This window comes from Pseudoliparis swirei, chromosome 18 (assembly GCF_029220125.1).
Source record: "Pseudoliparis swirei isolate HS2019 ecotype Mariana Trench chromosome 18, NWPU_hadal_v1, whole genome shotgun sequence".
In the NCBI taxonomy this organism is placed as follows: domain Eukaryota; kingdom Metazoa; phylum Chordata; class Actinopteri; order Perciformes; family Liparidae; genus Pseudoliparis; species Pseudoliparis swirei.
This window is the reverse complement of record NC_079405.1, coordinates 19,839,783-19,866,566: the sequence shown is the minus strand read 5'-3', so window position 1 is coordinate 19,866,566 and position 26,784 is coordinate 19,839,783. Positions and strand designations below refer to the sequence as shown.

Genomic DNA, 26,784 nt, shown 5'->3' with positions numbered 1-26,784 from the left:
TGAGATTAATTGAGAGTGGCCCTCTCAAGTCTGCAACACTGTTTTAAAAAGATTTGTAGTGGAAAGCCACTAATACTGATCAAACGTGATGGCTTACACATTTCTGCACACAGTTTGTTTTGTTTTGCGCAGGTTGCATGCTATTGTTTTGAAAAGATATGCAGTGTAAATCTCATTAAAACTCTTTATTGCCAGATATTTGTTATTTTTTGCATTGTTGCATTGTTTTAACAAAGTGATTGCATAAAAGAGGAGCTTGATAACTGAAGGCTCTGGCTCCCAGTCTACTTTTTAGTAGTTGCAAGTTGCAGGTCATCCATGTTTTTATGTCTTTAAGACATGCTTGAATTTGACTGAGCTGGTTGGTCTCCTTTGGTTTGATCGATAGATATAATTGAGTATCATCTGCATAACAATAAAAGATTATGGAATGTTTGCTGATAATATTGCCCAAAGGAAGCATGTATAAGGTAAATAAAATTGGTCCAAGCACAGAACCTTGTGGAACTCCGCGACTAACTTTGGTGGTCATTGAGGCTTCATCGTTTACAAATACAAATTGCGATTTATCTGATAAATAGGATTTAAACCAACGTAGTGCGGTGCCTGCAATGCCAATCGACTGCTCCAATCTCTGTAATAGGATGTCATGGTCAATGGTGTCGAATGCAGCACTAAGGTCTAACAGAAAAAGTACCGAGATGAGTCCTTTATCTGCTGCCATTAGGAGGTCATTTGTAATTTTCACCAGTGCTGTCTCTGTGATGTGGTGTTTTCTAAATCCTGACTGAAACTCCTCAAATCAACTATTATGATGTAGAAAGTCTCACAACTGGTGACCGACTACTTTCTCAAGGATCTAGGAGAGGAAGGGGAGGTTAGAGATCGGTCTGTAGTTAGCCAACACCTCTGGATCCAGAGTGGGCTTCTTCAGGAGAGGTTTAATAACAGCTACTTTGAAGGAATGTGGTACGTGGCCTGTTAGCAGAGACACATTGATTATATCTAATAGAGAGCTGCCAATTAAAGGCAAAACATCTTTAAGCAGCTTCGTCGGGATGGGGTCCAAGAGACAGGTAGACGTGTTAGAAGTAGAAACCGTTGAAGACAGTTGGTCAAAGTTGATGGGAGACGAGCCATCCAAATATTCACCAGGGCATACAGAGGTTTTCAAGGCCACTCCACTTAAGGACAGATTGGCATTGGTTGAGGGCAAGAGATTATTAATCTTGCCTCTAATATTAATATAATAGTATTAGTGCAGGCTGCATTGCTTGTTATTTAAAAATGCATTGTTTTAACTAAAATGGACCTCAAATGAGTAATTGACTGCACTTATTGCCATTATTTTTATAGTTATTTAGATTTGTGGAAGATAACTTTTCGATACCATTGTGTGTTTATGTGCAGTAAAATATGTAGGAATAAGGTATTCATCTTTACAGAAAGTCTCAACATGTTGTTTAAAGATATTTATTTCAAATCTTGCATATGAAAAAATATATTATGTTTTTTAAACATTCCTGTATAGTCATTGCATTTTGCTTATGCGAGTCATGCTAAAGACTTTTGTTTATAATTCAGATTACTTATTCTTTGAATTAGAGTTAGTTGTTGGTCCGGCATGCTGTACCTGCCTCCCAGAGCAGGTTGTAAAGATAAATGTTGGCATGGATTAAAGACCTCAGTTTGTCTTTCTCTGTGAAACTGGAATCTGTTATCAGACTAAGTTGAGGTGCTGGAGCTAAATCTTATTTACCTTAATCAAAAAAGGCATCCACACACATTTTTGAAAACATATTTTTTATAATAAAATATTTTGGAGCTTATTTTTGCCTTAAAAAAGGAAAGTGTGCTCATTAAACATTATTTTTGCACAGATTTCCGTGTGCTGATGCATTTTTTCAGTCATGTTTATTTCTTTAACCCTCCTGTCGCCTTAGGGTCATTTTGACCCGATTCAATGTTTCACCCTCCTGTTACCTTTATATTTACTAACATATTTTACCCTTTGGGTTCAATTTGACGCCAGCAATTAAAACCTCCAGAAAATTATTAGAATTAATATTGTTTTCCAAGTTTAAGTGTGAGGCACTTTATGTTTGTTTGTTGACTACCGAAAGAACACCGACATTAAACATTGAATGGGGTCAAATTAATCCTAAGGCGGGGGGAGGGTGTAATATTGATTCGGGTCAAATTGACCCTAAGGCGACACGAGGGTGTAATATTGATTCGGGTCAAATTGACCCTAAGGCAACACAAGGGTTAAACATGTTATTTCTCAATTGTCAATTTTTCAAAATTGTTCTCACAGTTACTGTTGACTGAGGATCATCTCTTCAAAATGCATTAAAAGACCACATGTCATGAACAGTTTTCTCACTCAAACTCAACCACTGCTAAAACCTATGTATGTTTACACTTCAGTTCCCACATGTTTACATACTATTGTAAAAACACACCAAGAAACAACTGTTAGTTATACTGCAACTTTGCAATGTGACACATTCAGTTGTATCTAAGAAGAAAAAGAAATGCTAAACTCCGAATTGATACATAAAGGACTGGGGGGCCTAAAGAATTATTTTTTTCATTTTGTGCACTTAACTGCGAAATGGCCAGCAACACTGTAAAGCCTATTTACATTTAAGAGTACATTTATTAATTTCATTGATGTAAAGAAGTCCAATCCATGCAATAAAAAAGTGATTTGTTGCTCAGAGTCTGGGTTTGATGCTGAATAAAAGCAGATGCAGGAAATACAATGATACATATTGTTATGCTTCCTGTTTCAGGTGGTTGTGTAATGAGTGACGGTCTTGTCAGTGTTCCGGAGTTTATCCTAAATGCATCAATTGTTTTGGATCCGCCATGTCTTCTCAGTGTATTGTGCACGTGATATTAACTGTTGTGCTGAATGTTGGTACAGAGGATTGAAAATAAATATTCAGTGGTTAAAAAAGACCTGTATTACTGATATATTTCTGGGGATATATTCTCATATGAACGCACATAGTATTGATTGTATTCCCTCTTCCTTCTCTCTGTGATTGGTACAGGTGAGTCAGTACACCTTTGCAATGTGCAGCTACAGAGAGAAGAAAGCCGAGCCGGTGGAGCTCCTCCAACTTGAGGGCTACACAGTGGACTACACTGACCCCCAACCAGGTAACGGTGGTCATTCAGCTGTGCAGTGCATTCCAACATCGATTAACAATTGTCACAATCTCTAAAGTGAAAATATGTTAAAGTCTCTACACAGCTGCAGTCCACCCACACTGGTGTTTTCTTTTTTGCTGCCTGATTGGATCTTCTCAGGAACCCAACAGCTTCGACCTGACAGAGGTCTATGATGTCTGAATATTTAAAACACATATGTTGGTCAGCCTTCAACAGGCATTATGTCTGCTTCACCGATAAAAATAAACATGGCATACTAGAGAATAGTAGACATGAAAGGGTCGGGGCGAATGTCTGTGAGAACCGTTTCTCCTGCCGATCTGGAGGAGCTGTTAGTCAGAGAATTTTATAGAGGTGCATTACGAACTCACTGGAATACTCCTTTCATATATCATTTGAAACATTTAGTTTGTGCAACTATTAGACTATATACTCTCTTTTTATCCATCCATCCATTATCAATACCGCTTATCCTCATTAGGGTCGCGGGGGCGCTGGAGCCGATCACAGCTGACCTAGGGCGAAGGCAGGGGACACCCTGGACAGGCCGCCAGTCCATCGAGGGCACATATAGAGACATACAACCACTCACTCTCACATTCACACCTATGGGCAATTTAGACATCAATTAACCTGCAGCATGTCTTTGGACTGTGGGAGGAAGCCGGAGAACCCGGAGAGAACCCACGCTGCCACGGGGAGAACATGCAAACTCCACACAGAAGGACCGCCCCGACCGGGAATTGAACCCACGGCCCTCTTGCTGTGAGGCGGCAGTGCTAGCCACTACACCACCGTGCAGCCTCTTTTAATCCAGTCAATGTTAAAATACTTTCACCAAGTATTTGAACATTCAGTAACGTACAAACAGTATCAAACAAAGCATATCCAAACCCCTTACCCCCCTACCTTAAAATAAAGATACACTGTATAATGTTCATGGAAAGGTAACGTGATGGACCCACCGGACATTTATAAAGGGTTACAAGCAGCAATGTGTGATCCTGTTCACACATAAATCACCTTCCTCTGTCCATCCCTCAGGTCTAGACGGTGGCCGGACCTTCTTCAATGCTGTAAAAGAGGGCGACACTGTGATCTTCGCCAGTGACGACGAGCAGGACCGGATCCTTTGGGTGCAGGCCATGTACCGAGCAACAGGCCAGTCACACAAGCCGGTTCCACCCACTCAGGTCCAGAAACTCAACTCAAAGGGGGGCACAGCACCGCAGCTCGACGCACCCATATCTCAGTTCTGTAAGTCATCAACTCTGTGCCCTTTAGGTCTCGCACCACAAGATGCAGGCATAACCTTCTCTCTGACTTTTTACCTGCTAACTTGATGATGTAGCATCTGTTTTAGTTTAGTATTCATTTACATAATTGATATATTTCTGTCTGTCTTGTCAGAAAACACAATTATATATGTGTATGTATGTATCTCTCTCATATATATATATATATATGTACAGAAAATTATGAAAAATGAGTAGAAGGCATGGACTATGATCCAGATTTCAACAATCTATATAAACATAAGGAAGTAGAAAGGAGGGGCATCAGCATGGCCATGGCAGGAGGCATTGTGAAGGAGGCGGGGCCAATGAGGCATAAGGCATAAGGCCAGACCCTTGAGGCAGGAGGCACAAAGAAGAAGGCAGGGCCAATGAGGATGGAGGCCAGGAGCAGGATGCAGGGTGCAAGGAGTCAGGACCGGATCCAGACACAGCCAGGTCCAATGGACCCTGTGAGGCGAGAAGGCACAAAGACTCCAGGGAAGAAGTAGAGTTATTAATGTGCAATGAAGAGACGTGAATTCGTACATATGGAGAGAGAGAAGGGAAGAGAGGGGCTTAGCGTATCCTAAAATGATAAGCCTATAGCAGCATATCTAGGGGCTGGACCAGGGCAAACCTGATTCAGCCCAAACTATAAGCGCTATTAAAGAGGAAAGTGTTACGTCTACTCTTAAATGAGGTGACTGTCTGCCTCCCGGACTGAAGGTGGAAGCTGGTTCCATAAAAGAGGAGCTTGATAGGTGAAGGCTCTGGCTCCCATCCTACTTTTTAGGACTCTAGGAACACAAGTATCCCCGTATTTAGTGAGCGCAGTGAGTGTGTGTGTGTGTATATATATATATATATATAGCTGCATTTATCTAGGCTCTTATTTTCATCACTCACAGCATCTTGTGCTATGACTGCATTTTTCTTTGCATACTTTTTTACATATCAGCCAACGATGTTCTTAGTTTGTCCTTCTGGTTGTGTTCTGTACCTGTTTTCAACTGTTCCTCTTTCTCTGTGCTGTGCGCTGCTTCGCTCTTTGTTGTACTGCTGTAGTGTTAAAGTGTTGGTGGCTTTGCTGTGTGTCTTTATGTTTTTCTGTTTGTTCCTTCTTCATCTTTTTCTTCTAAACCCTGCCCCTGCTATCTTCTTGCTGGATTAAAGGGTAAGTCCTTTCCTCCCCTTTCTTTCTCTTCCTTCCTCTTGTTGTCCATCGCTCTTCTTTCTTTGATGACTTTGTTCGTATCTGTGGGAGGACAGAAAGACAAGACATACTAACACATACTGTGCTTCTGTCTGCCATCGTTACAGCATCCATGTGCCACGGATCAGCCTACAAAAAAGTGCTGCGTTGTCGGTCAGGGTTAATAAAACAACAACAAAAGCAAAATACACAGCTGCAAATATTCACATTAAAACCATTCATACCGTCAGCAAAACAAAAGTCCCCTGATGTGAAGTGTGATATATTTCTATTCGTGGGAAAGTAAAACGCTTTAAAATGCTTGCGCTGCAAATTATTGTATATTTTCTTTTGGAAATTTCAATTGTTTTTTCTCAGTCTCTGATAAAACTAACCCTAACTGAGAATAATTCAAATATATAATTAATAATTGGATGGACAATGGACACATGGGCTGTGTCTACTACCGGACACTTGAGCACTTCGAGCACTGACTTTCAGTGCTTATGGCGCCACACTGACAAAACCAGCAGAATTCAGTGCACTGAAAGTACCCGGATGGCGCACTGCAAACGGGCAAAAAATGCCGTGTAAAACGATGGACACTACTGGCCCTAAACGGGCGCCATCTTGGTTACGTAGCGGAAGAGGAGGAGCCCTTTCGTCAGCTTTTCATTTTATTTCTAAAACAATGGCGGACGAGATGGCTACGGTAGCACAAGCGGTAGACCACGGAGGCTCCTGCCGCGATTGTGGAGGTATCGCAGTTTCCACATAGGGTGGAGAAAGGGGTAAACAAGGGACAAAAAGAGGGCAAGAAGTGCATTCATTTTGTCAGTTTAAGTTTTGCGGGTATCGCAAGCAGATTTGCGTACGTCACTCCCGGCTTAATTTCGCGGGTGCCGTGAACAGATTTGCGTCCGTCACTTCCGCCAAGTGGTTAACGTAAGTGTTCCATTTGATACAGACTTATCAGCCACGCAGTGCACTACAGATGTCAGTGCAGTGTACTTCGTAAAGTGTCCGGTAGTAGACACAGCCATGGTCTTCTAGCTCGCACATCAATGAGGATCAGGAAAATGTTTGCAGTAGATAGTCAGTTATTTTGACCTGTTATTGGTTGAAATGTTGAAACGGTTATAAAACAGAAGAGCTTGTCTAGCTTCTGAAGAAGGTGCACAGTGTTTTGTCTGAAACAAGATTGGCTTCATGTTTATTGAAGAATGCAAAAATGTTTAGATTGTTCAAGGAGGTGAAGATCGGGCAGCTGCTATTGCACTAACGTTGTTGTATTTGATTGTACGTTAGTCAGGATCACTGCAACGTTGTCCAACAAACATTGAACTAAAGTTGTTTCCTGTGAAGATGGAAGTTAACTCTGAAGACTATTGTATGCATGTAATGAGCGGAAATTGACTTGTGAAATTGACTGCTGGCTTTCGTAGCACGAAAAATGAGGAGCAACCTTTCTTCAGATATCTTACGAATTGTTGAGTGTTGCCGTCCCTGTCATGTCCAAAACTGACGCTATGAAGGAACGTAGAGCATCATAGTTTGAAGCGTTAGGCCACTGGCCAAGCGTTGGTATTTGACGAGTTGTGATGGTGAGGGGGTGAGAATGGAAGGCGTACACTTGTATATCAATTACTAAAATGTTTTTACTTTCAAGTAAACTTCTGTGTATTGTTGCTCACAAAATGCACCATATGTCATAACTGACTTGAAGAGAAATGCGTGCAGAACGACACACTAATCAATGAAAAACGGCTTCCTGCGTGCAGTTTTGTAGGTGAAGTTACTGAGTGAGCTGTTTTTGACAACCACTGGAGTCCCACTGAGTCCCAGCAGCGGGTAATTACTAAGTTAAAAGTGCCAGGCAATGAATTATACAGTGTGGTTACTGCACAATTAAATCAGGCAGCAATCAGTCAATGTTACCAAATAACTACTTGTCAGTTCACACCTGGATTGGCGCAATGAATAATAAAACATCATGCCACCCCACCCCAACCAACACCCTGACTCCAATCCAAGGGTACATTGAAACATTGAAACTACAAAGACGAGTTTGGTTTTCCAGCTGCTGAGAGGTGAAACTCATCTTCACAGTTTATGCTTTTTTGTAATGACCGATGGTTTAACTTGTTTTGATATAGTTTAGTACCTTAAAACAAGATTATATTTACAGTGAAATTATAAAGTTTGAGAGGCTTTTGATCTGTCCAGTTAAGGTTTCAAATCATTTTACTTATGTTATTCTTTCTATTAGTATACACATGAACTGAAATGAATGATAATTCTAATTATATTCTATATTTATTTAATTTGCACTAGTAATACTCTTTGCATTCGCTGTTATGAAGCCTGCATTTCCTATATTTCACAATGAAGAACAATGAAATGCTTTTAATTAACTTTATCTACAAAACCTTTTGTATGAGTAGTTTTGAAGCAGCTGCCTCTGGCAACGAATGCATGATTACGGTTTTTATAGGTCTGTTGAAACTTTTCAAGCTGGTAATTTAGGTGAGAAAAATATGATACCCCTGGTTCAACACAGAAAAACTGGATGTTAACCCTCCCACCTCTTCACTATTATTTTTTCTTTTAAAGTAAAATAGACAATTGCCACACATTAAAACATTTAAAATATTGTCTTGAATTTGTCTGTATAGAAACAGCTAATTAGTCTATACAGCAATTGGTACGATATAATATTAATAATAGTATACATACATATATATATATATATATATAGTTAATACATTATTATATGTTATGTATATTACTTGTATATAGCTTTAACACTACATCATTCACTCATTAACATAAATTCATACACTAATGACAGTGCAAGGTGCCACCTGGCCAGCGGAACTATCATTTATTAATTCATACAGCTCGAACCACCGTTCCTCTGATTGAAGGACGACCCTGCCCTACCACTAAGCCACAATGACCCACTGTGATATGTAGCATTAGCTCCAATCTTTATATTTTTTCACTTCTGAATCATATTGACATCCAAGATATATCGCAAACTCACATTGTCGACCCTTCTGTATGCTTCTCTCTGAAATCATGTTGGGGATTTCCCCCCAGAAATATTTCAGTTCGTGACAGTGTGGCTCCATGGTAGTAGCTCTTAACGCTTAGTAGCAGAGGGGGGTGGGACTTAGAGAGGGGTCAATTGATCTAAGTGTTTTGCACTTCAGGGAAAGGATTATGGTCACAATAGATACATGTGATACTTCAAGTTAATGCAAGTTATGAAAATCTGCAACTGGATAAACCTTTATTTCAATGTGACATCATTGGGCGACTGGCTCAGTGGTAGATCAGAGTCGTCCTTCAATCAGAGGGTCGGCAGTTTGGCCTTTCGATCTCCCTCGAGCTCCGCTAGTCCATATCAATGTGTTAGATCCAAGACAGTTAACTCCAAATTGCTCCCGTTGCTGTGCCTACGGTGTATGAATGGGTATGAATGGTTAATTAGGGTCCTGATGAGCAGATGGCACCTTGCATGGTCGCCCCCCCCATCAGTGTATGAATGGGTGTGAATGGTGAATGATGTCATGTAGTGTTAAAGCGCTTTGAGTGGTCAGAAGACTAGAAAAGTGCTATACAAGTACAGTTCATTTACCATTTACGCCTACCTCTATCAGTTGTACTGATTATAAAGGGGCAAAGGAAGAAGTCAGGTGGAATAGTATAAAGAGCGCTGTACGTATACAAAAAAGTTGTATTGAGTTTGACAACTTCCTGAGTGAGAAGCTTTGACCAAATTGTCAATTGTATTTTCATGATCAGGTGTGCACTGGCGCGGGCTGGAGAGTTCAGTTGTTGGGGCATCAATGGGGATCTTGGCAAGTGTAATGACAGAAAGATCTAAATGCGTTTCATGGTCAGTCCGCAAAAAAAGGAAGCCGTGTGCTAAATAGCCCCAAATGCTTTTGACCATCCAACCCAGGACCAGCAGCATTCCTCTCCTCTGGATCTATAAATGAAAAGCAGCCATCAATCATTGTCAGGGCCGTCCTTCCCCAGACCAGACGGACAAGGGTGACTAGTGTCACTGCATGTTACTGTCCAGCCCTCCCGCCTCAACTCCCGCTCACTCACATGAAACAGACCTGACAGGCCACCAGCTACAGACCAACAGGGCACCACAATGTCACCTTTTTAGATATTTGGGGGAGGGTGGGGTGGGTGGGACTTGTTGAGGGGACACAATCAGCTCCCAGCATCCCGCTCTTTGTTTTGTTTGTTGATTGACAGCCGGGGAGCCGTCGTTGGTCAGTGAAGAGGACTTTGGCTGACAAATCTCCTGATCGCTGTGGAGCTTTGTATAACCTTCATTCACATGTGTCTCAGGTCTGTCCTGAGTGACGGGACAGTCTACACGCCACGGTGTACTCAAGATCAAAGTTAAATCAAATCTATGATGAGCTGTTAGGTTATTGAACAATAACACCTTGTAGTCTGTTATTCTATAGCTATGTGGGCCAGAATGTATTGTACTGCTTATAATATACCGTTGCAGAAATGCAAACATAAAGACATTGTTTGTTTATATGTTGGGAAACGCACTCTTTCTGCCGTGTCCGCAATCCCTTTCTTATCCTCTCATCCAATGCGACCTTTATGCGCCTTTCTGGAGTCAAAATGTGTTCTTAAAAACATACACATTTTTTATTCATACAATGCTGACATGGTTTAAATATAAATGGGTTTATTCAAATGAGCAAGGCATAGTGGTTGGTGTCAGGGTCTGGACCTGAACACAACAGGAGCCCAAAAAAAATCAGTACTTTGATTACACATAAAATGCAATGGGGTCTCAGTTGTATTTAATTCAATTATATTCAGTTTATATTGTAAAGCCCGATACCACAAAATATAAATTTGCCTCAAAGGGCTTTACAGTCTGTACATGTACGACATCCCTGTCCCAGGACCTCACATCGGATCAGGACAAACTCCCAAGAAATATAAAAAAATCTTTCAGGGGGAAAAAAGAAACCTTCAGGAGAGCAACAGAGGAGGATCCCTCTCCCCGGATGGACAGAAGTAATAGATGTCATGTGTACAGAAGGAAACATTACAGAGTTACACACATTCAATGAGTATAAAAGCAATGCCCCTGGACCACGATCCAGACCTCCACAATTCATCAGGCAGATGGAGGTAGAGAGGAGGAGTGGGCGGGGCACTTCAGCGGCCATGGCATGAGACCCAGCCAGGTCCAATGGACCCTATGAGACGTGAAGTCACAAGGACTCCACGTCTGAATGAATGTATTATCTTTTATTTTTTTAAAGAGAATACGTCTTAATACTAGCAGTCAGATTTAAGGTAATGTAATTACAGTGAGCAACAAGCAAAATAATGTGTATGGTTACCTTTCTATGACAAAATTAAATGACATTATTTTATATAGCCCAAATCACAAATGACAACAACCTTGTCTTTAGTTAGAGTCAAGCATTAAGGTTCAACATAGGCTCGGCCTATTAACACATAATAAATAAGATTTCCAAACGTATTGACATGTAAATCCCAAATCCAAGAAAGTGGAAAATGAGCAGGTGTGCCCCCCTTTGTATCCCACCAGCAAAGCCTGGTGGAGCCAGCCTGCAGGTTTGTAAGGATTCGCAGCACCCAGCAGTCCTGGGAATGTCTCCCAATCCCTCCTATAGCACCCCGGTGTAAGCATAGCACACCACCATCAAGAAAGTAAGAGAAAACCTGTTGTCAAATTTGATTTAATCCTCCTATTTTGCAGATTGAGATTAGGGTGTTTTGAGGCGACCGTTGAATTGTATGATGGGTAATGCAGTCCGGGGCCTTGGTTACTGATGGCCTTAGGTCATTTGCTTATTAGCGATTAATGCAACATTATGTTTTATAAGACAGTAGACTTGTCCAAAGTGTAGAGTAGTGGTAGCATTATTCTTGTAAAGGTCGTCCATTAGGCTGTATAGCAACAACAAATTCTGAAGGCTATTATTTTATTGGCTATACAAATTACAGGCACAAGACTTTTAATGAGTCCACTGGGGAAATAACTTGGTTCGGCTACAGAGAAGTGCTGCCTGCATCCTTTTGCCCATTCCTTTCCGCCCATGTAAACTAACTGGGCTGTTCATGCACAACATGCGGCAGTGCAGAGATCGGTGTCTTTCTCCCATTCTGAATCTATCAAGAAAACACACTGATAATCTACTAACTAACAATTAAAATGACATATCGTATACAATTCGATAAATAGTCGAATATTTCATTTTCCTTCTCTTCTCTGCCTTTTTCCTGGAGTTTTAATTCTCCCTCATTTTCCTCCACTTTTTATTAGATATAGCCTAATGTCATGGCTGTTTGTGATTGTAGCTTTTAATTACGTAAGCTACTAATTTTGCGCATTTGAAAATGAAATGCATACAAATTATGAGGCTAAATCTATGAAGCTCTTTTTACCAGGAGTGGAATGTAACTCACTACTTTTAGGCTAATCAAGTACTTTACTGAAGTACAATTTGAGGTACCTGTATGGGAGAGAAGGCACAGTAATAACTAAGTCCATTTTCCCCGGAAGTTGCAAAGTCTGGGTGAGGGGTGTAAGTTGACATGGCTGTGAGCAACGTGTACAACTATTTTCAGTTCATTATGAGACTGTGGCGGGACTAAAGAGACTTTGGCCGGCCACCACAGTCCAGGTAATTAATAAGTGATAACCCATGTAGCTGGCAGCTGGCCTCCCTCCAGTTACTCACACACTCTGACTTGAGTGTTTCAGTAGCACTCACAGCCCTTTAAAATCTATTTTGTTAAATGCATACATTTTATTTTTGTGCGAATAATTTCCATGCCAATATATTTCTTCAAACTGGGTTTTTTCATCAGGAATACTTTCACACAGTAGCAAAAAAGCAACCGTATTTAAAGGCAACAAAAAATCATGATGTGTGGAACAGGTTGCTTTGGAATATTCTTATTGAACAACAACATGGAGGATCCGTGGTCTGAACCAAAATGGGAAAATGTAGTAGTCCTTTCAACCATGACAAACCAGATCCTTTCCTTCTGTGCTTACCTTTCAGTGGAAAGGCCTTCGACATAGACTATTTGCAAGCAAGTATTTCACATCTTTGTGTTATTTGTTATGCGGAAAAGACGTGAACATATTTGTAGAGCTGCATTGATCCAAATCGACTCGTTGAGACATGCATGTCTGTGCATGAATACAACATGAACACCACCCCCCGAACTAACCATGAAGGAGTTAGATCAGCAGTCACCTCCTGAACTCTCCTGTTTGACTGGCAATTTGTTTCTTGAATTCTTTTCTTCCAGCACCTGATATTTGCATCTTTTTTGTTTCTCTCTTTCCTTGTCGGACCCTCTTTGGATTGGTAACTGTGTGCACAGATGCTGACCGAGCCCAGAAACACGGCATGGACGAGTTTATTTCAGCCAACCCCTCTAACTTCGACCACGGCTCCCTGTTTGAGATGGTACAGCGCCTCACATTGGACCACAGACTCAATGACTCCTACTCCTGCTTGGTAAGGAAAGACCTTGTAATGTAACCGAGATAAAGTGAAAATGAAATGAAAACACACATCACATGACCATTCCCGTACCATGAGCATGCCCAGTCAGTGTAAACAGGAAGCAGTTGTTTGCTTAGGTACAGACAATAGAAAGTATTATCGTACTTCCGATATTAAAAAATATTAGTTGGTACCTGCTCCATATTTCCCACACACAATTAAACAAAGACTAATTTAGTGGGGGAAACAAATCCAAACATATTTATAAGGATGCTCTATCTTTCTCTCACACACTTCAAATGTACTTCTTTTTTTATAAATATATAAATGCAGATTTTTTTAAATAACTAAAATGTTACGCAATCAAAGAAGTGCACGTCGTTATTGATAAAACCAATCAAGGATCAAGGGTGTCTGCGTCAAAGTCCAGACGAAAGCGCCTTTTCACACTAAAACGGCATCAGAACAGTTTTTCAACAGTTGACGTTTTAGGAGCTTAAGAATGTGGAGGGTAGTGTGGATGCATACGTTTGCATAGTAAAAGTTATGCGTGTTCACACTTACTAGTGTGGCTGTAGCCTTAGTTTGAAGGCGGCGGAGGATCGAAGGACCTCGTCCAGCTGAATGCATACACTAATGTCTGTAGATTGCACACAGACTGCAAACAGGACTGTGGCACAGCAATGATTCACTTCATTCACAGACCCATATGCCCATCTCATCTATGTTGTATCTGAAGGTAAAGATGAACGTTTTGTGAAGCATGCTGTCTGGCTTGTAGTCTTGTGTGTCATCTGTATGTGCGTAACAACTTCTGTTTGCCTCACAGGGCTGGTTCAGTCCCGGTCAAGTGTTTGTCTTAGATGAGTACTGTGCACGCTACGGCGTTCGAGGCTGCCATCGGCATTTATGTTACCTGAGCGATCTGCTGGAGAGGGCGGAGAACGGAGCCATGATCGACCCCACCCTGCTGCACTACAGCTTCGCCTTCTGTGCCTCCCATGTCCATGGAAACAGGTATACGTCAAGGTGCTTAGTCGTCCCATGTCCTTCCCTTTACACTCAGCCAACAGCTAGCTCCGAATGCTAAAATGATTACACAACATGGGATTTTTGTATTTGTCAAAACTGATGTTTGAGCAGGAAAATTATGACAAATAAATGAAAAGTTATATATAGGCACATATAGAATGCAATATGTAAGACCCCCCTGTCTGTTGTTATGCTTTTGAGTTAAATGCGTTGATTTGTTTTCATTTTGCATGTTGTTAGCACGCTCACTTGTTCTTTCTCTCTTCTCCATTTTTCCTGTATAACCTCTTTACCTTGTTCACTTTCACAAACTGACCTTCCCCTCACTGTTCCCAAATCCCTGCACGTCCACACAACCACACCTAGTCAGCGTGTGTCTGAGTTGCTAAACTGGCCGGTATCTGAGGCCGAACTCGAACGAGCCCTGTTCCTCTTTGCCCCTGAGCTTCCTGCCCAAACGGCTAAAAGAGAACTCAAAATCATTGATTTCATGAAGAAAAAGGACTTCAGGTCCTCACTTTTCTCAGGACCAAGAAGGTAAATCACCTCCTAGTCTGTGTGGCACAGTCTGACGAAAGAAGAAAACTAAAACGTCTTAGAACCATCATCCCTGACTCGTTGAGATTTAGAAATGCAGCAGCATTGAAATTCCAACAATACAAATGGTCAAATAGGTAGTGAAACAAATCAGGTTTAACCCAGTTATTTAAACCAGTAAATAGAAATTTGGCCAACATGAATGCACCTGGATTCTCTGTTAATTCAATTCAGTTAATTTTGTACAGCCCAATATCACAAATTACAAATTTACCTCAGAGAGCTTTACAATCTGTACACATACGACATGCCGGTCCCAGGACCTCACATCGGATCAGGAAAAACTCCCAACAAAAATAACCCTTTCACAGGGAAAAAAGGAAGAAACTCCGGGGAGGCGGTAGAGTCCGACATTGTCTTTGCATAAGTACAAACCGATTCCACATTCATTTTAGTGACCTCCGATTGGCGTAGCTGGGAGTCATTACCACCGGCGTATATTACAATTTTACTGTATTCACATTTAGAGGACCTGTACATGCATCGACAGTAACACAGGGTCCCAAGACGCATTGATAATATGCACAAATACAGGTTGTCCATCCTGTCTGGTAGGTTTAAAATCAGAATCCTGATAACAAAATCTGAGATTGAGTTCACATTTAGGCAACAATCTTGAAGGATGCAGGATATTTATTTTTATATCAAATTCCTACTGCTGGTGGGCTTGAGACGTGATATGTCTAAGTTAGCAGCTTGATCCTTTTGTGGATTCACAGCAGTTATAAATGAGTCCGATGGCAACCCAACAGCATCAATACATTATTAGATTAAAAACTAAACTAAACTAAAACTACCATTTGAACAGAACAAACATTTTAATGCAAAGCTAACCAAAACACAACTGATATTACAGAAAAGAAAACATGTTTATGAATACGATATTCTATTTCTGCCAATAAGTCCTGTGCTGCAGTAACAGTAGCCTTGTTAGCTTTCAGCACAGGAGTCATCCAGTCTGTACCCTGTTATCTAAGTTGCAGTATTTACCTCTCGTCTAATCTGCTGTGATGTGCTCAGACATCACATCTGTCAACATCACAGTCGGCCGTCTGGGGCTGATTCGTAACAAAGATAGACGAGGGCCACTCTGGCGCTGAGGTCAAAGGTCAGGGAGGCTGTCGGTCTTTGGTTTGAACTCGGCCATCAAAGTTGTTTCTTGACGCCAGAGGACAGATTTCATTATTACACAAACTGTTTATTATTAATGATGAAAGTAAACACACATACATGGGAATTTAGTTCTAAATTAAAATGTCTTGTTTCATGAAGTCCCAAAAAATAATGAGTCCCATTTAGCTATGTATTCACACACATCCCAAAGAGACCTGCTCTGCCAGTCCAGCCGTCGCGCCTGGAGGTCGAGGCATGACAGGTTGACAGGTTGTCATGTGTGACGGCCGAATGTCTCCGCTGCCGACGCTGCTGCGTGTGCCCCAGTGCACACACCTCACCCAGACCCCCCCCACCCAAACAAACACACACACCCCACCCCCACCCCTGCCTCCTAATAGCCTGCTGGCCTGGAGGTGTTGGTGCTCCGAGTTGGACTCGGTTGCGCGGCCGCCTCCTAAAGTGTCAGGATTTGACTTCTGTCCAGCTAAATGTCGACTCCATTTAGATCCACCGTTCGTTAGGAAATGGCTTTAATATCAACGGTGGAAATATCAGCTGCTCTTTATTCCATATGAAATAAATAATATTTTACTTAACTTTGACGTGACGCAACAATTTTAAAAATGAAGCTATATTACAGCTTTACTCTATGGTTTTAATTTAAAGTGAGTGAACTTCAATCTCAACACAAAAATGTATGTGATCAATTCAGTCATTGGCTGAGTGAAAGTGGTGACGTCCGAGGATGGAATCTTCTTGAAAGATAGTCTACCGGTCACACATGCATGTCTGCGCAAACATCTTGTGGTACAGCGGATGTAACATGTACATTTGAAATCATATTTATGATTTTAAAAAGTGTTGTTTTGAATGAATACCAAAATGAAAGTCAGTTAAAAGCCCTTTTCAAATGTTCTCAACTGTTTTGGACTGGTTCAGAGCAGCCACTAACTATTTTATCTCTATATTTATTTCCTAATGAATCACAATTATTTAATGTGGGTTGATAACGTGTCAGAAGTCACAGGTTCCCAGAGTTCAAATGCGTGCTTTGTTGACCAACAGTCAAAACCCAACCTAAAACCAACCAGAGATTATTCACATGAGAAGCTGCAAGAGATTCCTAACGCAAACATGTCACATGGAAATTCTACCTTGAGAACTTGATGTGGTCCCCTGCATATTTAAAAGAGAAATCTGTCTGTCACTGATGGCTCATTTGCTTGTTGTCGTCATCGGAGATGTGAAGTCATGAGGTCAAGCAAACATGAGGAAGCTGCCAAGAAACAATGCTCGGCTGGATGAAAAAATAGGGAGAGAGGGAGAGAGAGGGAGAGAGGGGGAGATGGAGGGAGAGAGGGGAGATGGAGAGCCCTGCAGGACTTAATTAGTGTGAAATCTCCCTCTTTTATTGCCCGTCACAATGTGAGAGGTGAGGTGGCTTTTTTACTGTGACTCTTTGTTACAGTTCCTCTCTTTATACTCTCCGCAGTGAAGCCGGCACGAGGTGCTCACTGCTCGCGCCAGAAAGCGATGGAATCACGGCCGAAATGAGGTCGCGGCACTTGGTCCTGCATCTCTGAATCCATGTAATCACGTGACTATTAAAAATAGTTCACTGATAAAAACTCTATATCCATGTCAGAGGATGATACAAAAAAGGCCAATTCGCTTTTAAATGCTTCAGAAACAGGAGGTTCGATCAAGCGCGAGAATAAACTAATTCAGCTACATTCATCTACTAAGAATAACAGTTTATTATGATCAGGTTTCAGGATTCATTCAATATTATTTTAATCCTGCCATCATTTTCTAAAGTTAGAATAGGAACCGCAATAACTTTAATACCACCCGGTTAGTATTGTTTCTACAAACAACAAATATGATGTTAAGAAATTCTCGACTCCTACATATTTTTTCGGGCATTAAGTCGACTAATCTCTATAAACAGATTCTGCATTTATATGTAGCCATGGGGACAATATTTTGATCATCAGAAGTGTTCCCGGTTTCAATTTCCAGTAGTGTCGACCAATCATGTTCAAGCCCAGTCTGAGGAGAGCAAAAGGGGCGGAACTCATCAGCTGAAATGCAATCTGGGAATATCCAGTAGATATCGTTGATGATTTAGCTTTTTATTGGTTGAACATTAGCTTGTCCCAGATATCGCCTGGCCACACCGGAATCCCCCAAATACAGCCCTTTCCCCCAGAGCTCGCACATGGCTTCATACCGTCAGCTCCTCCTCAGCCTCATGATGCTCAGCAGTGGAGCCCTACAGGTGCCTGTGACACAGTGACAGTGCTCAATGAAAACTGAGGAGGAGATGATCGCTGATGCTCAGCAAATTGGTACTCCTTGGAATCTAACAAGCACTCGTGGAGCAGTCCAGTAAATATAGCCCCCTCCCCCCACCACCACACACACACACACACACACACACACACACACACACACACACACACACACACACACACACACACACACACACACACACACACACACACACACACACACACACACACACACACACACACACACACACACACACACACACACAGAGACAGTTTCTCACTGTCTGCTGAAATGACATGTCAAAAGGGGGAGGTGTGTGTGTGAGGGGGGTCGGGTGGTCGGTGGGTAGAGAGGGTAGATAGAGCAGGAGAGTGTCATGTCTCCTGCTTCTCATCATGCTGTCATAGCCACCAGTCCAACGCCTCTTCTGTCACATGCACTCTGCTCACACTCCACCCAGACCCAACCATGTCACATGCGATAAACACATTGCATGCACACATGTACACGCACGCACACACACACAGACACGCACACAAGCACACACACCTGCTTAAATAACTGTAATGGCTAAGACTTTATTGAAATAATAATAAAAACATGATAATACAATGATAATTGGTTTAAGCAGGGCATAACCCAATCATTTAATTATCTTTGACTGTGTGTGTGTGTGTAGAGATGTCGTACAGAGCAAGTTAACAATTTATTCTTTCAGCTTGTATTCGTCATAAAACGCACTGCCTTCTTAATTGCTGTTGATCATGTTTACTGTAATGATGAGAGTCAGCACATCCAAGTCCATCACTCTTATATCTGCATGTCTCTGTTGTCGATCCCTGCAAAAAGTTGTTGTTGTGGTTTGGGTTATATCCCATTATGTCTCATAAAACGCATGTTGTTACTTTAAATCAAATGTCATGCTATGTGAGCACAGGTTACGCCATTCACACAGGAAAAATAGAGAACAATGTTTAGCTCTGTGCATTCCAGCATTCTGTGCTGAAACATCAACAAGGCATTTTCTAGATTTGCCACAGCAATCAGTTGCTGACACTTCAAAAATGCCATTGCAGTTATGATAAGTTCAGATTTGATTCTGTGGAACCTGTCCAAGACTTTCTCCTTAAGGTGGAATCGAGTCCAAACCCAAGTTCAGGAAAATAATACAATTTCCAGACTTTTAGGCAAACTTAACTCAGATCAAAATGTGAATGCACCCTGAGATAAATGCCAATGCGGAAGTGCCCCAAACCGGCATTATCTCTAATGTCCAGCAGGGGGGGATCCTCTGGTTAGCATAATATTAATTATTAATCCCCTTTATTAATAGCCAGTAGCAGCAGCAACAAAAATAAAAAAAAAAAAAAAAAAAAAAAAAAAAAAAAAAAAACAAAAAATAAGAAAAGGGTGGGGGTGATGTGCTGGTGAACTGTTGTATAGAGCCTTAGCCGAAAATCTTCTCTGTCTCCTGTATCTCTCCTTGTGGCAGCCGTGAGGGAGAGTGGAGAAAAGACTCCTCTGTCCTCCCTGAAGGTGGTGGAGAGGTGAGGGGTTGTCACAATGGATGGACAAGTTTTTTTTTCAACCCCCTCTCTCCACCTGTTCCAGGTGCCAGCTGGCAGCTGGCCGATGGAGCCCAGCCCTTCCCCAGTTTGTTTTTAGCGGCTGCTGTCACCACCTCGATGCTGCTCCCCCAGCAGACAATGGCAAAGTGCAGCACACTGGCGACAACCGACTGGTAGAATAACTCCATAGGAGACTATGAGAATATTAATCTACTTCTTTCTTGGTCTATTCGCTCATATTGTAAACATTAGTTGTAAGTCTTCTTCAGTACAGCATGATGTTCATTTAGTCAACTATGATTCATTTCAAGTTAAACGGACATTAAAGAGGAGTATGCTTTAGGTTGGGCTACTAGGTAATTGACATTAAATCTAAAATGTGAGAGTTTTCTGCTTACAACTTCAACCCTTTAACAATGTGTCTAGTTCGTGAAATGTATTTGTAAAATATCTTGTTCGATTGTAGTAGCTCCACCCTCTTAAATCCCTTCCAAAAAAAATGGAGATGGCAACAATTTAGAAATTACAATTTATATAAATGTAAAAGAAAAATCACAAATATATTTATGCATTTCTATGTGGATTTGTTTATTTGTTTGTGGATTTATATGTATTTATTTGTGGATCACACTGCATTTATTGGTGCATCGCTCCACATTTGTGCACGGATTTGTGAGACTCCCTTGCCGTGGCACCGATCCGTAAATGCGTTTTTTTCATTCCCGCCTTAGAGGGGCGGGGCTTGACTGTTGCTACTCTGGTGAAAGTCATAGAAGCTGTGTGAACCTATGGACACGATCAAATCAACTCGTGTATACACTCAGACATGAGGGCGTTAGGTGTTCCGACGTGTGTTGGATGTCCACAACAAGTATAAAGCAGAACTAGTGGTTCCATGTCAGATGAAGGAACAATTTACTTTTTCCACAGTCAAGCCACTGAGATAAGCCCCACCCCTCGAAGGCGTGAATGAAGCGAACGATGCTCATGGGATTGGTTGAAAATGAGGGTGACATCTGATTAGCTACAGATAGGTCTATGTTGAAGGTCTGTGTTGAGCCACGGCAGCGGAATCTCAAAAATCTGTGCACAAATGTGTAGCAATCCACAAACAAATGCAGTGCGATCCACACATGAATATATATAAATCCACAAACGAATAGACAAATCCAAATAGAGATGCATAAATATAATTGTGATTTTTCTTTTTAAGTTTCTATAAATTGTAATTTATTTACATGTGCATTAAAATATATGTATATTGTATTGTTCTGTGCACATTCGTGAATCTGTGTGTTTGCATTTGTGAGTCTCTCTGTGTGCATTTGCAATTATTGAGACTGATCACGCCTTCATCTCCAGTAGGTTAGACTATTGTAATAGTCTTTTTTCAGGTCTCCCCAAAAAAGCACTTCGACAGCTACAACTTATTCAGAATGCCGCTGCCAGAGTCCTAACAAAGACTAAGAAAGTTGAACACATTACACCCATTCTCAGGTCTCTGCATTGGCTACCAGTACGTCAGAGAATCGACTTCAAAATACTGCTGCTCGTTTATAAATCTCTAAATGGTGTAGGTCCAAAATATATCTCTGACTTGCTTCCACCTTATGAACCCTCTAGGCCTCTTAGGTCATCTGGGGCCGGTCTGCTAACTGTTCCCAGGGTTAAAACAAAACATGGTGAAGCAGCATTCAGTTATTATGCCACACACAGTTGGAACAAACTTCCGGAAGAGCTTAGATCTGCACCAACTCTTACTACTTTCAAAAACAGGCTAAAAACGTTCATGTTCTCCATTGCCTTAAATTGAATCTTGTATTAATCCTGAAATAATAAGACAACGACAGAAGGAATGATTCTTTGCACTTAGATTTGTATCTTTATTTTTTCTTTTATTAATCTTCTTTTATGCTTTTATGCCTTTTAAAATTGTTTCTTTGATGCACTTTGTATTCCTCTTTTTTTATTTCTTATTCTTGATCTATTTTTTGTAAAGCACTTTGAATTGCATTCATGTATGAAATGTGCTATATAAATAAACTTGCCTTGCCTTGCCTTGATCTGACCCTATAGACTACGTCCACTTGTCATATACAGTCTAAGGTCCCACAATGGTTGGTTGTTTTCCAAAAACAAAAGAAGATTCTTAGAAGCATAAACAATCTGTAAATGTATATGTATTTGAAACATTGATACCCCAAATTATACACAAACTTCATCATCAGTGTTGAAAGTTTGTGTTATGTCAGTTGGCGCTCTCCTTGATTCCCAAGGCTGCCTGGAGACACATACAAAACCTTTAATTGCTTGTAACTGCTGTTGTCTTTCAGGCCTGATGGTATTGGCACGGTAACCGTGGAAGAGAAGGAGCACTTTGAGGAGATCAAGGAGAGGCTACAGGTGCTTCTGGAGAACCAGATTACACACTTCAGGTTGGAACCGTGTACAAGCACCATGTGCTAATCTCATGCCAAACTGGACTGCTGAGGGTTCGTTCACATGTAAACCCGATATGTGGCTTTCTTACTGTAGGTACTGCTTTCCATTTGGACGGCCAGAAGGAGCGCTTAAAGCAACTCTGTCGTTGCTTGAAAGGGTGAGTCACTTTTACAGCTGGACAGATGTTTTCTTCTTCCATTCACTTACAAACCAAAACAAATTACCACCCAAAAAAACGTGTTGTCAGTGATCCTTATGTATCTTTATGATATCTCTTGATTTGCTGCATTCCTTTCTGCACTTCAGGAAATTCCTTCCGATAATACTTGTTCCGGGTGACATTTCTTATTTGTCCTGTGATGATACGTTTGGCTATACACTGAAAATCCATACTCTTGCTGTGTCTTTCCTTTGCAGGTCCTGATGAAAGATATCGTTACGTCGGTTCCACAAGAAGAAGTCAAGACTGTAATCCGTAAGTGTCTGGAGCAGGCAGCTCTGGTCAACTACCAACGCCTGTCGGAATACGCCAAACTGGAAGGTAAGTCACTGCTCCTCTGTGTTAGATATACTGTAGTTGAAACACACCTCTTAACCTGCTGAGTCAGTGAGAGTTACCGTGAGCGTTTCCTGTCACATAAGACTTCAGATGTGAGAGTCTAAATGCAGTGTCGGTATGGTGTCTGAATTTAGTGGGGCAGAGCTCGCAATATATTGTTATCATACGTGTTTGTTGTAATACAAATTATAGAACATTGTGTTATAGTCATTCAAAGGTCGTATACATGTTGACTAAGCAAGGATATGATTACAAAACAGTGACAAACGCTGATGAATCACCTGAGAAAGTAGAGTTTTTCCAAACCAAGGTGTGTCGTCATCATGGTCTGCCAATTGTTGAAAGTTTATTTTAGCCATGCTCAGTTAGGACTTTCTTTTTTCATAGTAGTAGTCAAATAATGATGTTCACAGCGTTATTGCTCGTGACACTTTTCACAAAGCTTTTGGATAAATTACACTTGGCTTCAGCCTTGGTTGGTTACGTTAGGATTGACCTCTATGCAACCAGCGCACATAGAGCTAGTTGCTTGGATCCTCATAATATCCTTTAGAATTTGTTATTACGTTTTTAGGGTTTCAATTCTGAATTTCAAAACAAAGCCTAACCTATTACTTTCGACACAGCTGCAGTTAAAGCACCTCCCATAATGCTCTGTCATAAGGTTCTTAATAGGATGACCATTGTTTTAACACAAATGCTATGTTTATTTTGCCTTATCTTCAGCTTATGCTAGTTGAAAATGTAGTCAACAGTAAGTAAAAATGCATTCAATTCAATCTTTATGCTGACTTTGTTCCACCATGCCTCAGCTTCTCTTTTAGCCGAGTCCTGAACTGCTTCTGTGTCCCACTTTGACCTGCCTGGTAGTTGAAGTGATGCTCCTTCTTTTCCCTTTTCCTTGCTCTCTGATAATTTCCATACTCACTTCCTCTCTTTTCCTTGTCTATTGGCTTTTGCTGCTTCTCATTAGCCGCTGTTTGAAAACAGGAAGGCCAATAAACAAGACACGACGAGACTGCTCCTTGTGGCAGTTCAGTGTTTTCTTTCTGTTGCATGGTCCAGGTTTTCTTTAGTAGGCATCATATTTAGCAGATTGCTGAAACATGATATTCCAAATCGAGTCAGGACACTTATCTGGTTCCTTTAGGGCAGATTGTTTAGAGTTTTTTTTACTGACACATCATAATTTACCAAATTTATATTTCACTTTAACTACTGTATCAGTGACTCTAAACCTCTTCAGGAACACAGATTTGGGGAAATATACTTATTTGCTGTCTTTGCCAAAGTGTGATAAACAGATTGATGTGCATAAACACCAGCTAAACGGGAACTCCTGTCATATTTACATGATGTATCGAATTAATTTGGGAGACATCAATCGGAGTTCAAACCTGGTAACTTCTATATGAGGACCGGCCCTTTGAGACGCCGCGTATAGGCAAGGTGCCTATTGGTTGTTTGTTTAGAACAATAGCTTGAAGCAAAGTTGTTCCTAAAGCTAAACGGGGCTTGCTCTTAATGTCCCAAATACACACAACGTGTGGTGCCATGGACAACTAAAAACTTCTCCGATAATGCCACATTGTGAACAAATAATCGGTGTTGAAGTTGGCAGTTGAGGCTAGTTAACATTAGCTGTGTTTTGCTTGGTTAAATAACTTAGCGCTGACCGCTAACGTTGAGGGAGGTTCTGAGTTGTTTGAGATCTCATTTGAAAATAATTTATTTTTCAATTACCAAGAACATTCAAAAAATAAGTGTCACGTATCCACTCTTTTTCTCCCTCTTTACCTCATTAACTTAACTATGAAATGTCTATTGTTATTGACACTTGCATTCAGGCCAGATCAGGGGGAGGTTTCCTAGCTGAGATCAGATAGAATGCAAGACAGCAAACAAGTATGTTCTCCATGTTCTCTACTCGTGGTCTAATTGATGCAGAACTACTTAAAATGGTCATGTCAAGACGATGTCTGTAAAGAAACCATCCCCTTACTGAAGACACTAAGGAACATGAACCTTAGTTTCTCCGTTGTGAAAACTCCTTTCGTTCATACTGGTGTGCTTCCTAACCGATGGGGAAAAAACTGATATCTCAGATTTGACCTTGAACGAATGGTTAATCCAAAGTAGACGGCCCATTCTCATTGAGCCCCAGACACATGAGCATGGACACAGTCTACTTGCACCCTTTGGCCACCTGCCAAACTCCGTCAACTTACAAAATCTCAGCTACCTGCCCCCCCCCCCCCCCCCCCCCCACCTAGCTCACAATAGCCTGGAAAGCATGAGCACTAAGATGATAACTGATGTCAGTTTCTACATGGAATTTTTAATGTAATGCGTATTTACATCTCAAAGGGATGTGTACAATTGTACAGAATATCAAGCATAACATATTGTTTAATCTAATTGCAAAAAGTCTTATACATGTCAAATTGACATTAACAATTATGAACAAAACAACGACGCCACAAATGGCGCAGAACGTCGTCAGGATTGGATAGGAATCAAATGATTTTTTTCTTTTTCTTAGTAGATCTGAGAATTATACCTACTGCACCTACTGTACATTCTAGATTTGAATTAACTGAAAATGTATACACCACAATGCTTTTACGGCATGTAATGTGTAACATTTAAAGATTTTAAATAGCAGTACAAAGAATGCAGGTATGGACCCTGAAACCTCACATCGGTCAAACCCTAGTGCCCTGTGTGCTCGCCTCTCTGACTCCGGCCTCTCGCATGCCTCGGTATCCTCCCTCTTTCTCTGTAGGGAAAAAGAGAGAGATGTATGAGCATCCTGTCTTCTGCTTGGCGTCTCAAGTGATGGATTTAACCATTCGTGAGTACCTTCCCTGTTCACCAGCTCCACACCTCTGCACCTTCCGATGTTCCTCTACAACCAACAACAACAAGCAATCTCACATTTTTGTCGTCCCTGGCGTCCTTTTTTGTTGTAATTTTCTTTAAAGTCTATAAAGTTTACAGTATCTTGATTTGTTTTAAGCTCAATTTGGTTGCTTAGCCACTAAAAACTTTAATAATCTTTCTGTGAGCTTGTTTTCTGTCCTGCCTAAACCACCTGTCTGTCTGCGACTTGAATGCATTTTTACTTTGCTTGTGTGTAAATCCTTTGAGTGTTTATCATGGTACATTCAAACGGTACCCCTACATCCTGTACTTATTTAAAGGGTATCACAGCGCTCAACCGTTGAAACTTCTTTGCACGAATGCCACCATAAAATGCTAATACTGATTTAATATAATAATTATAACCGTTTTTTTTAATGCTTTTTCAGATTTCTCCTGACTGGATTTTTTGTCAAAGTGAAATTGCTTTGTTTTTTGTGTCCTTTTTTCTTGCTTCTTTCAATATTACATAACATATTGAAGACTGCAGATCAGTGGCGGCTGGTGAATTTTTTTTTGGGGGGGGCGCAGTTTAAATAGCACTCAACAATGAGAAGAAAAGAGGTTTTGAGTAGAATATTGTAAAAAACAAAGCTTTATTTCAAGAACACAGCGTGCTCAACACTGTCCAATAACAACTATCAACACACTGTAACTTTGGGCATGAGAGGTTCAGAGCAGCTTTAAGGAACATTGGGTTGGGTTTCAGAGGTTTACAAAATAAAAGAGTTTCACCCTCACATGAAAGAGGTTCAGAGCAGAATAGAGTCAGAAAGAGATGCAGCACATGTTACATTGGGTGTTTGACAGAGTAGCCCCACTACTGTAAAGAAAAGTAGCCTCCTCTCTTTAAAGTGGTCAAACTTCTCAATAACTCTCTGGTTAAAGTCAATCATGTCTGTAACCAGCCTGTTTCCATTATTCTTGAGGGAATGTGTCTGTTTTTCAGAACTTCTTCGTTGTGTTTTCGATGCCAGTTCGGTCTCCTTCTGCTGCTCTGCTCTGCACACAGGGTTAGCTTCGGGCTGTTAGCGAGTTAGCTTCATGCTCT

The 26,784-nt window shown here is 41.0% G+C and overlaps 1 protein-coding gene across 2 annotated transcripts in view; it reads left to right on the top strand.

Moving 5' to 3' along the window:
• Nucleotides 1-26,784, top strand: part of cadpsa (Ca2+-dependent activator protein for secretion a) — a 172,378-nt gene that overhangs the window by 77,876 nt on the left and 67,718 nt on the right. For both annotated transcript variants that reach the window (XM_056437051.1, XM_056437050.1), the window contains exons 10-16: nt 3,063-3,171; nt 4,228-4,440; nt 13,078-13,214; nt 14,032-14,219; nt 22,144-22,245; nt 22,346-22,409; nt 22,670-22,793. In XM_056437051.1, coding sequence (XP_056293026.1) covers nt 3,063-3,171; nt 4,228-4,440; nt 13,078-13,214; nt 14,032-14,219; nt 22,144-22,245; nt 22,346-22,409; nt 22,670-22,793 — 937 coding nt within the window. The remainder of the gene's footprint in view (nt 1-3,062; nt 3,172-4,227; nt 4,441-13,077; nt 13,215-14,031; nt 14,220-22,143; nt 22,246-22,345; nt 22,410-22,669; nt 22,794-26,784) is intronic.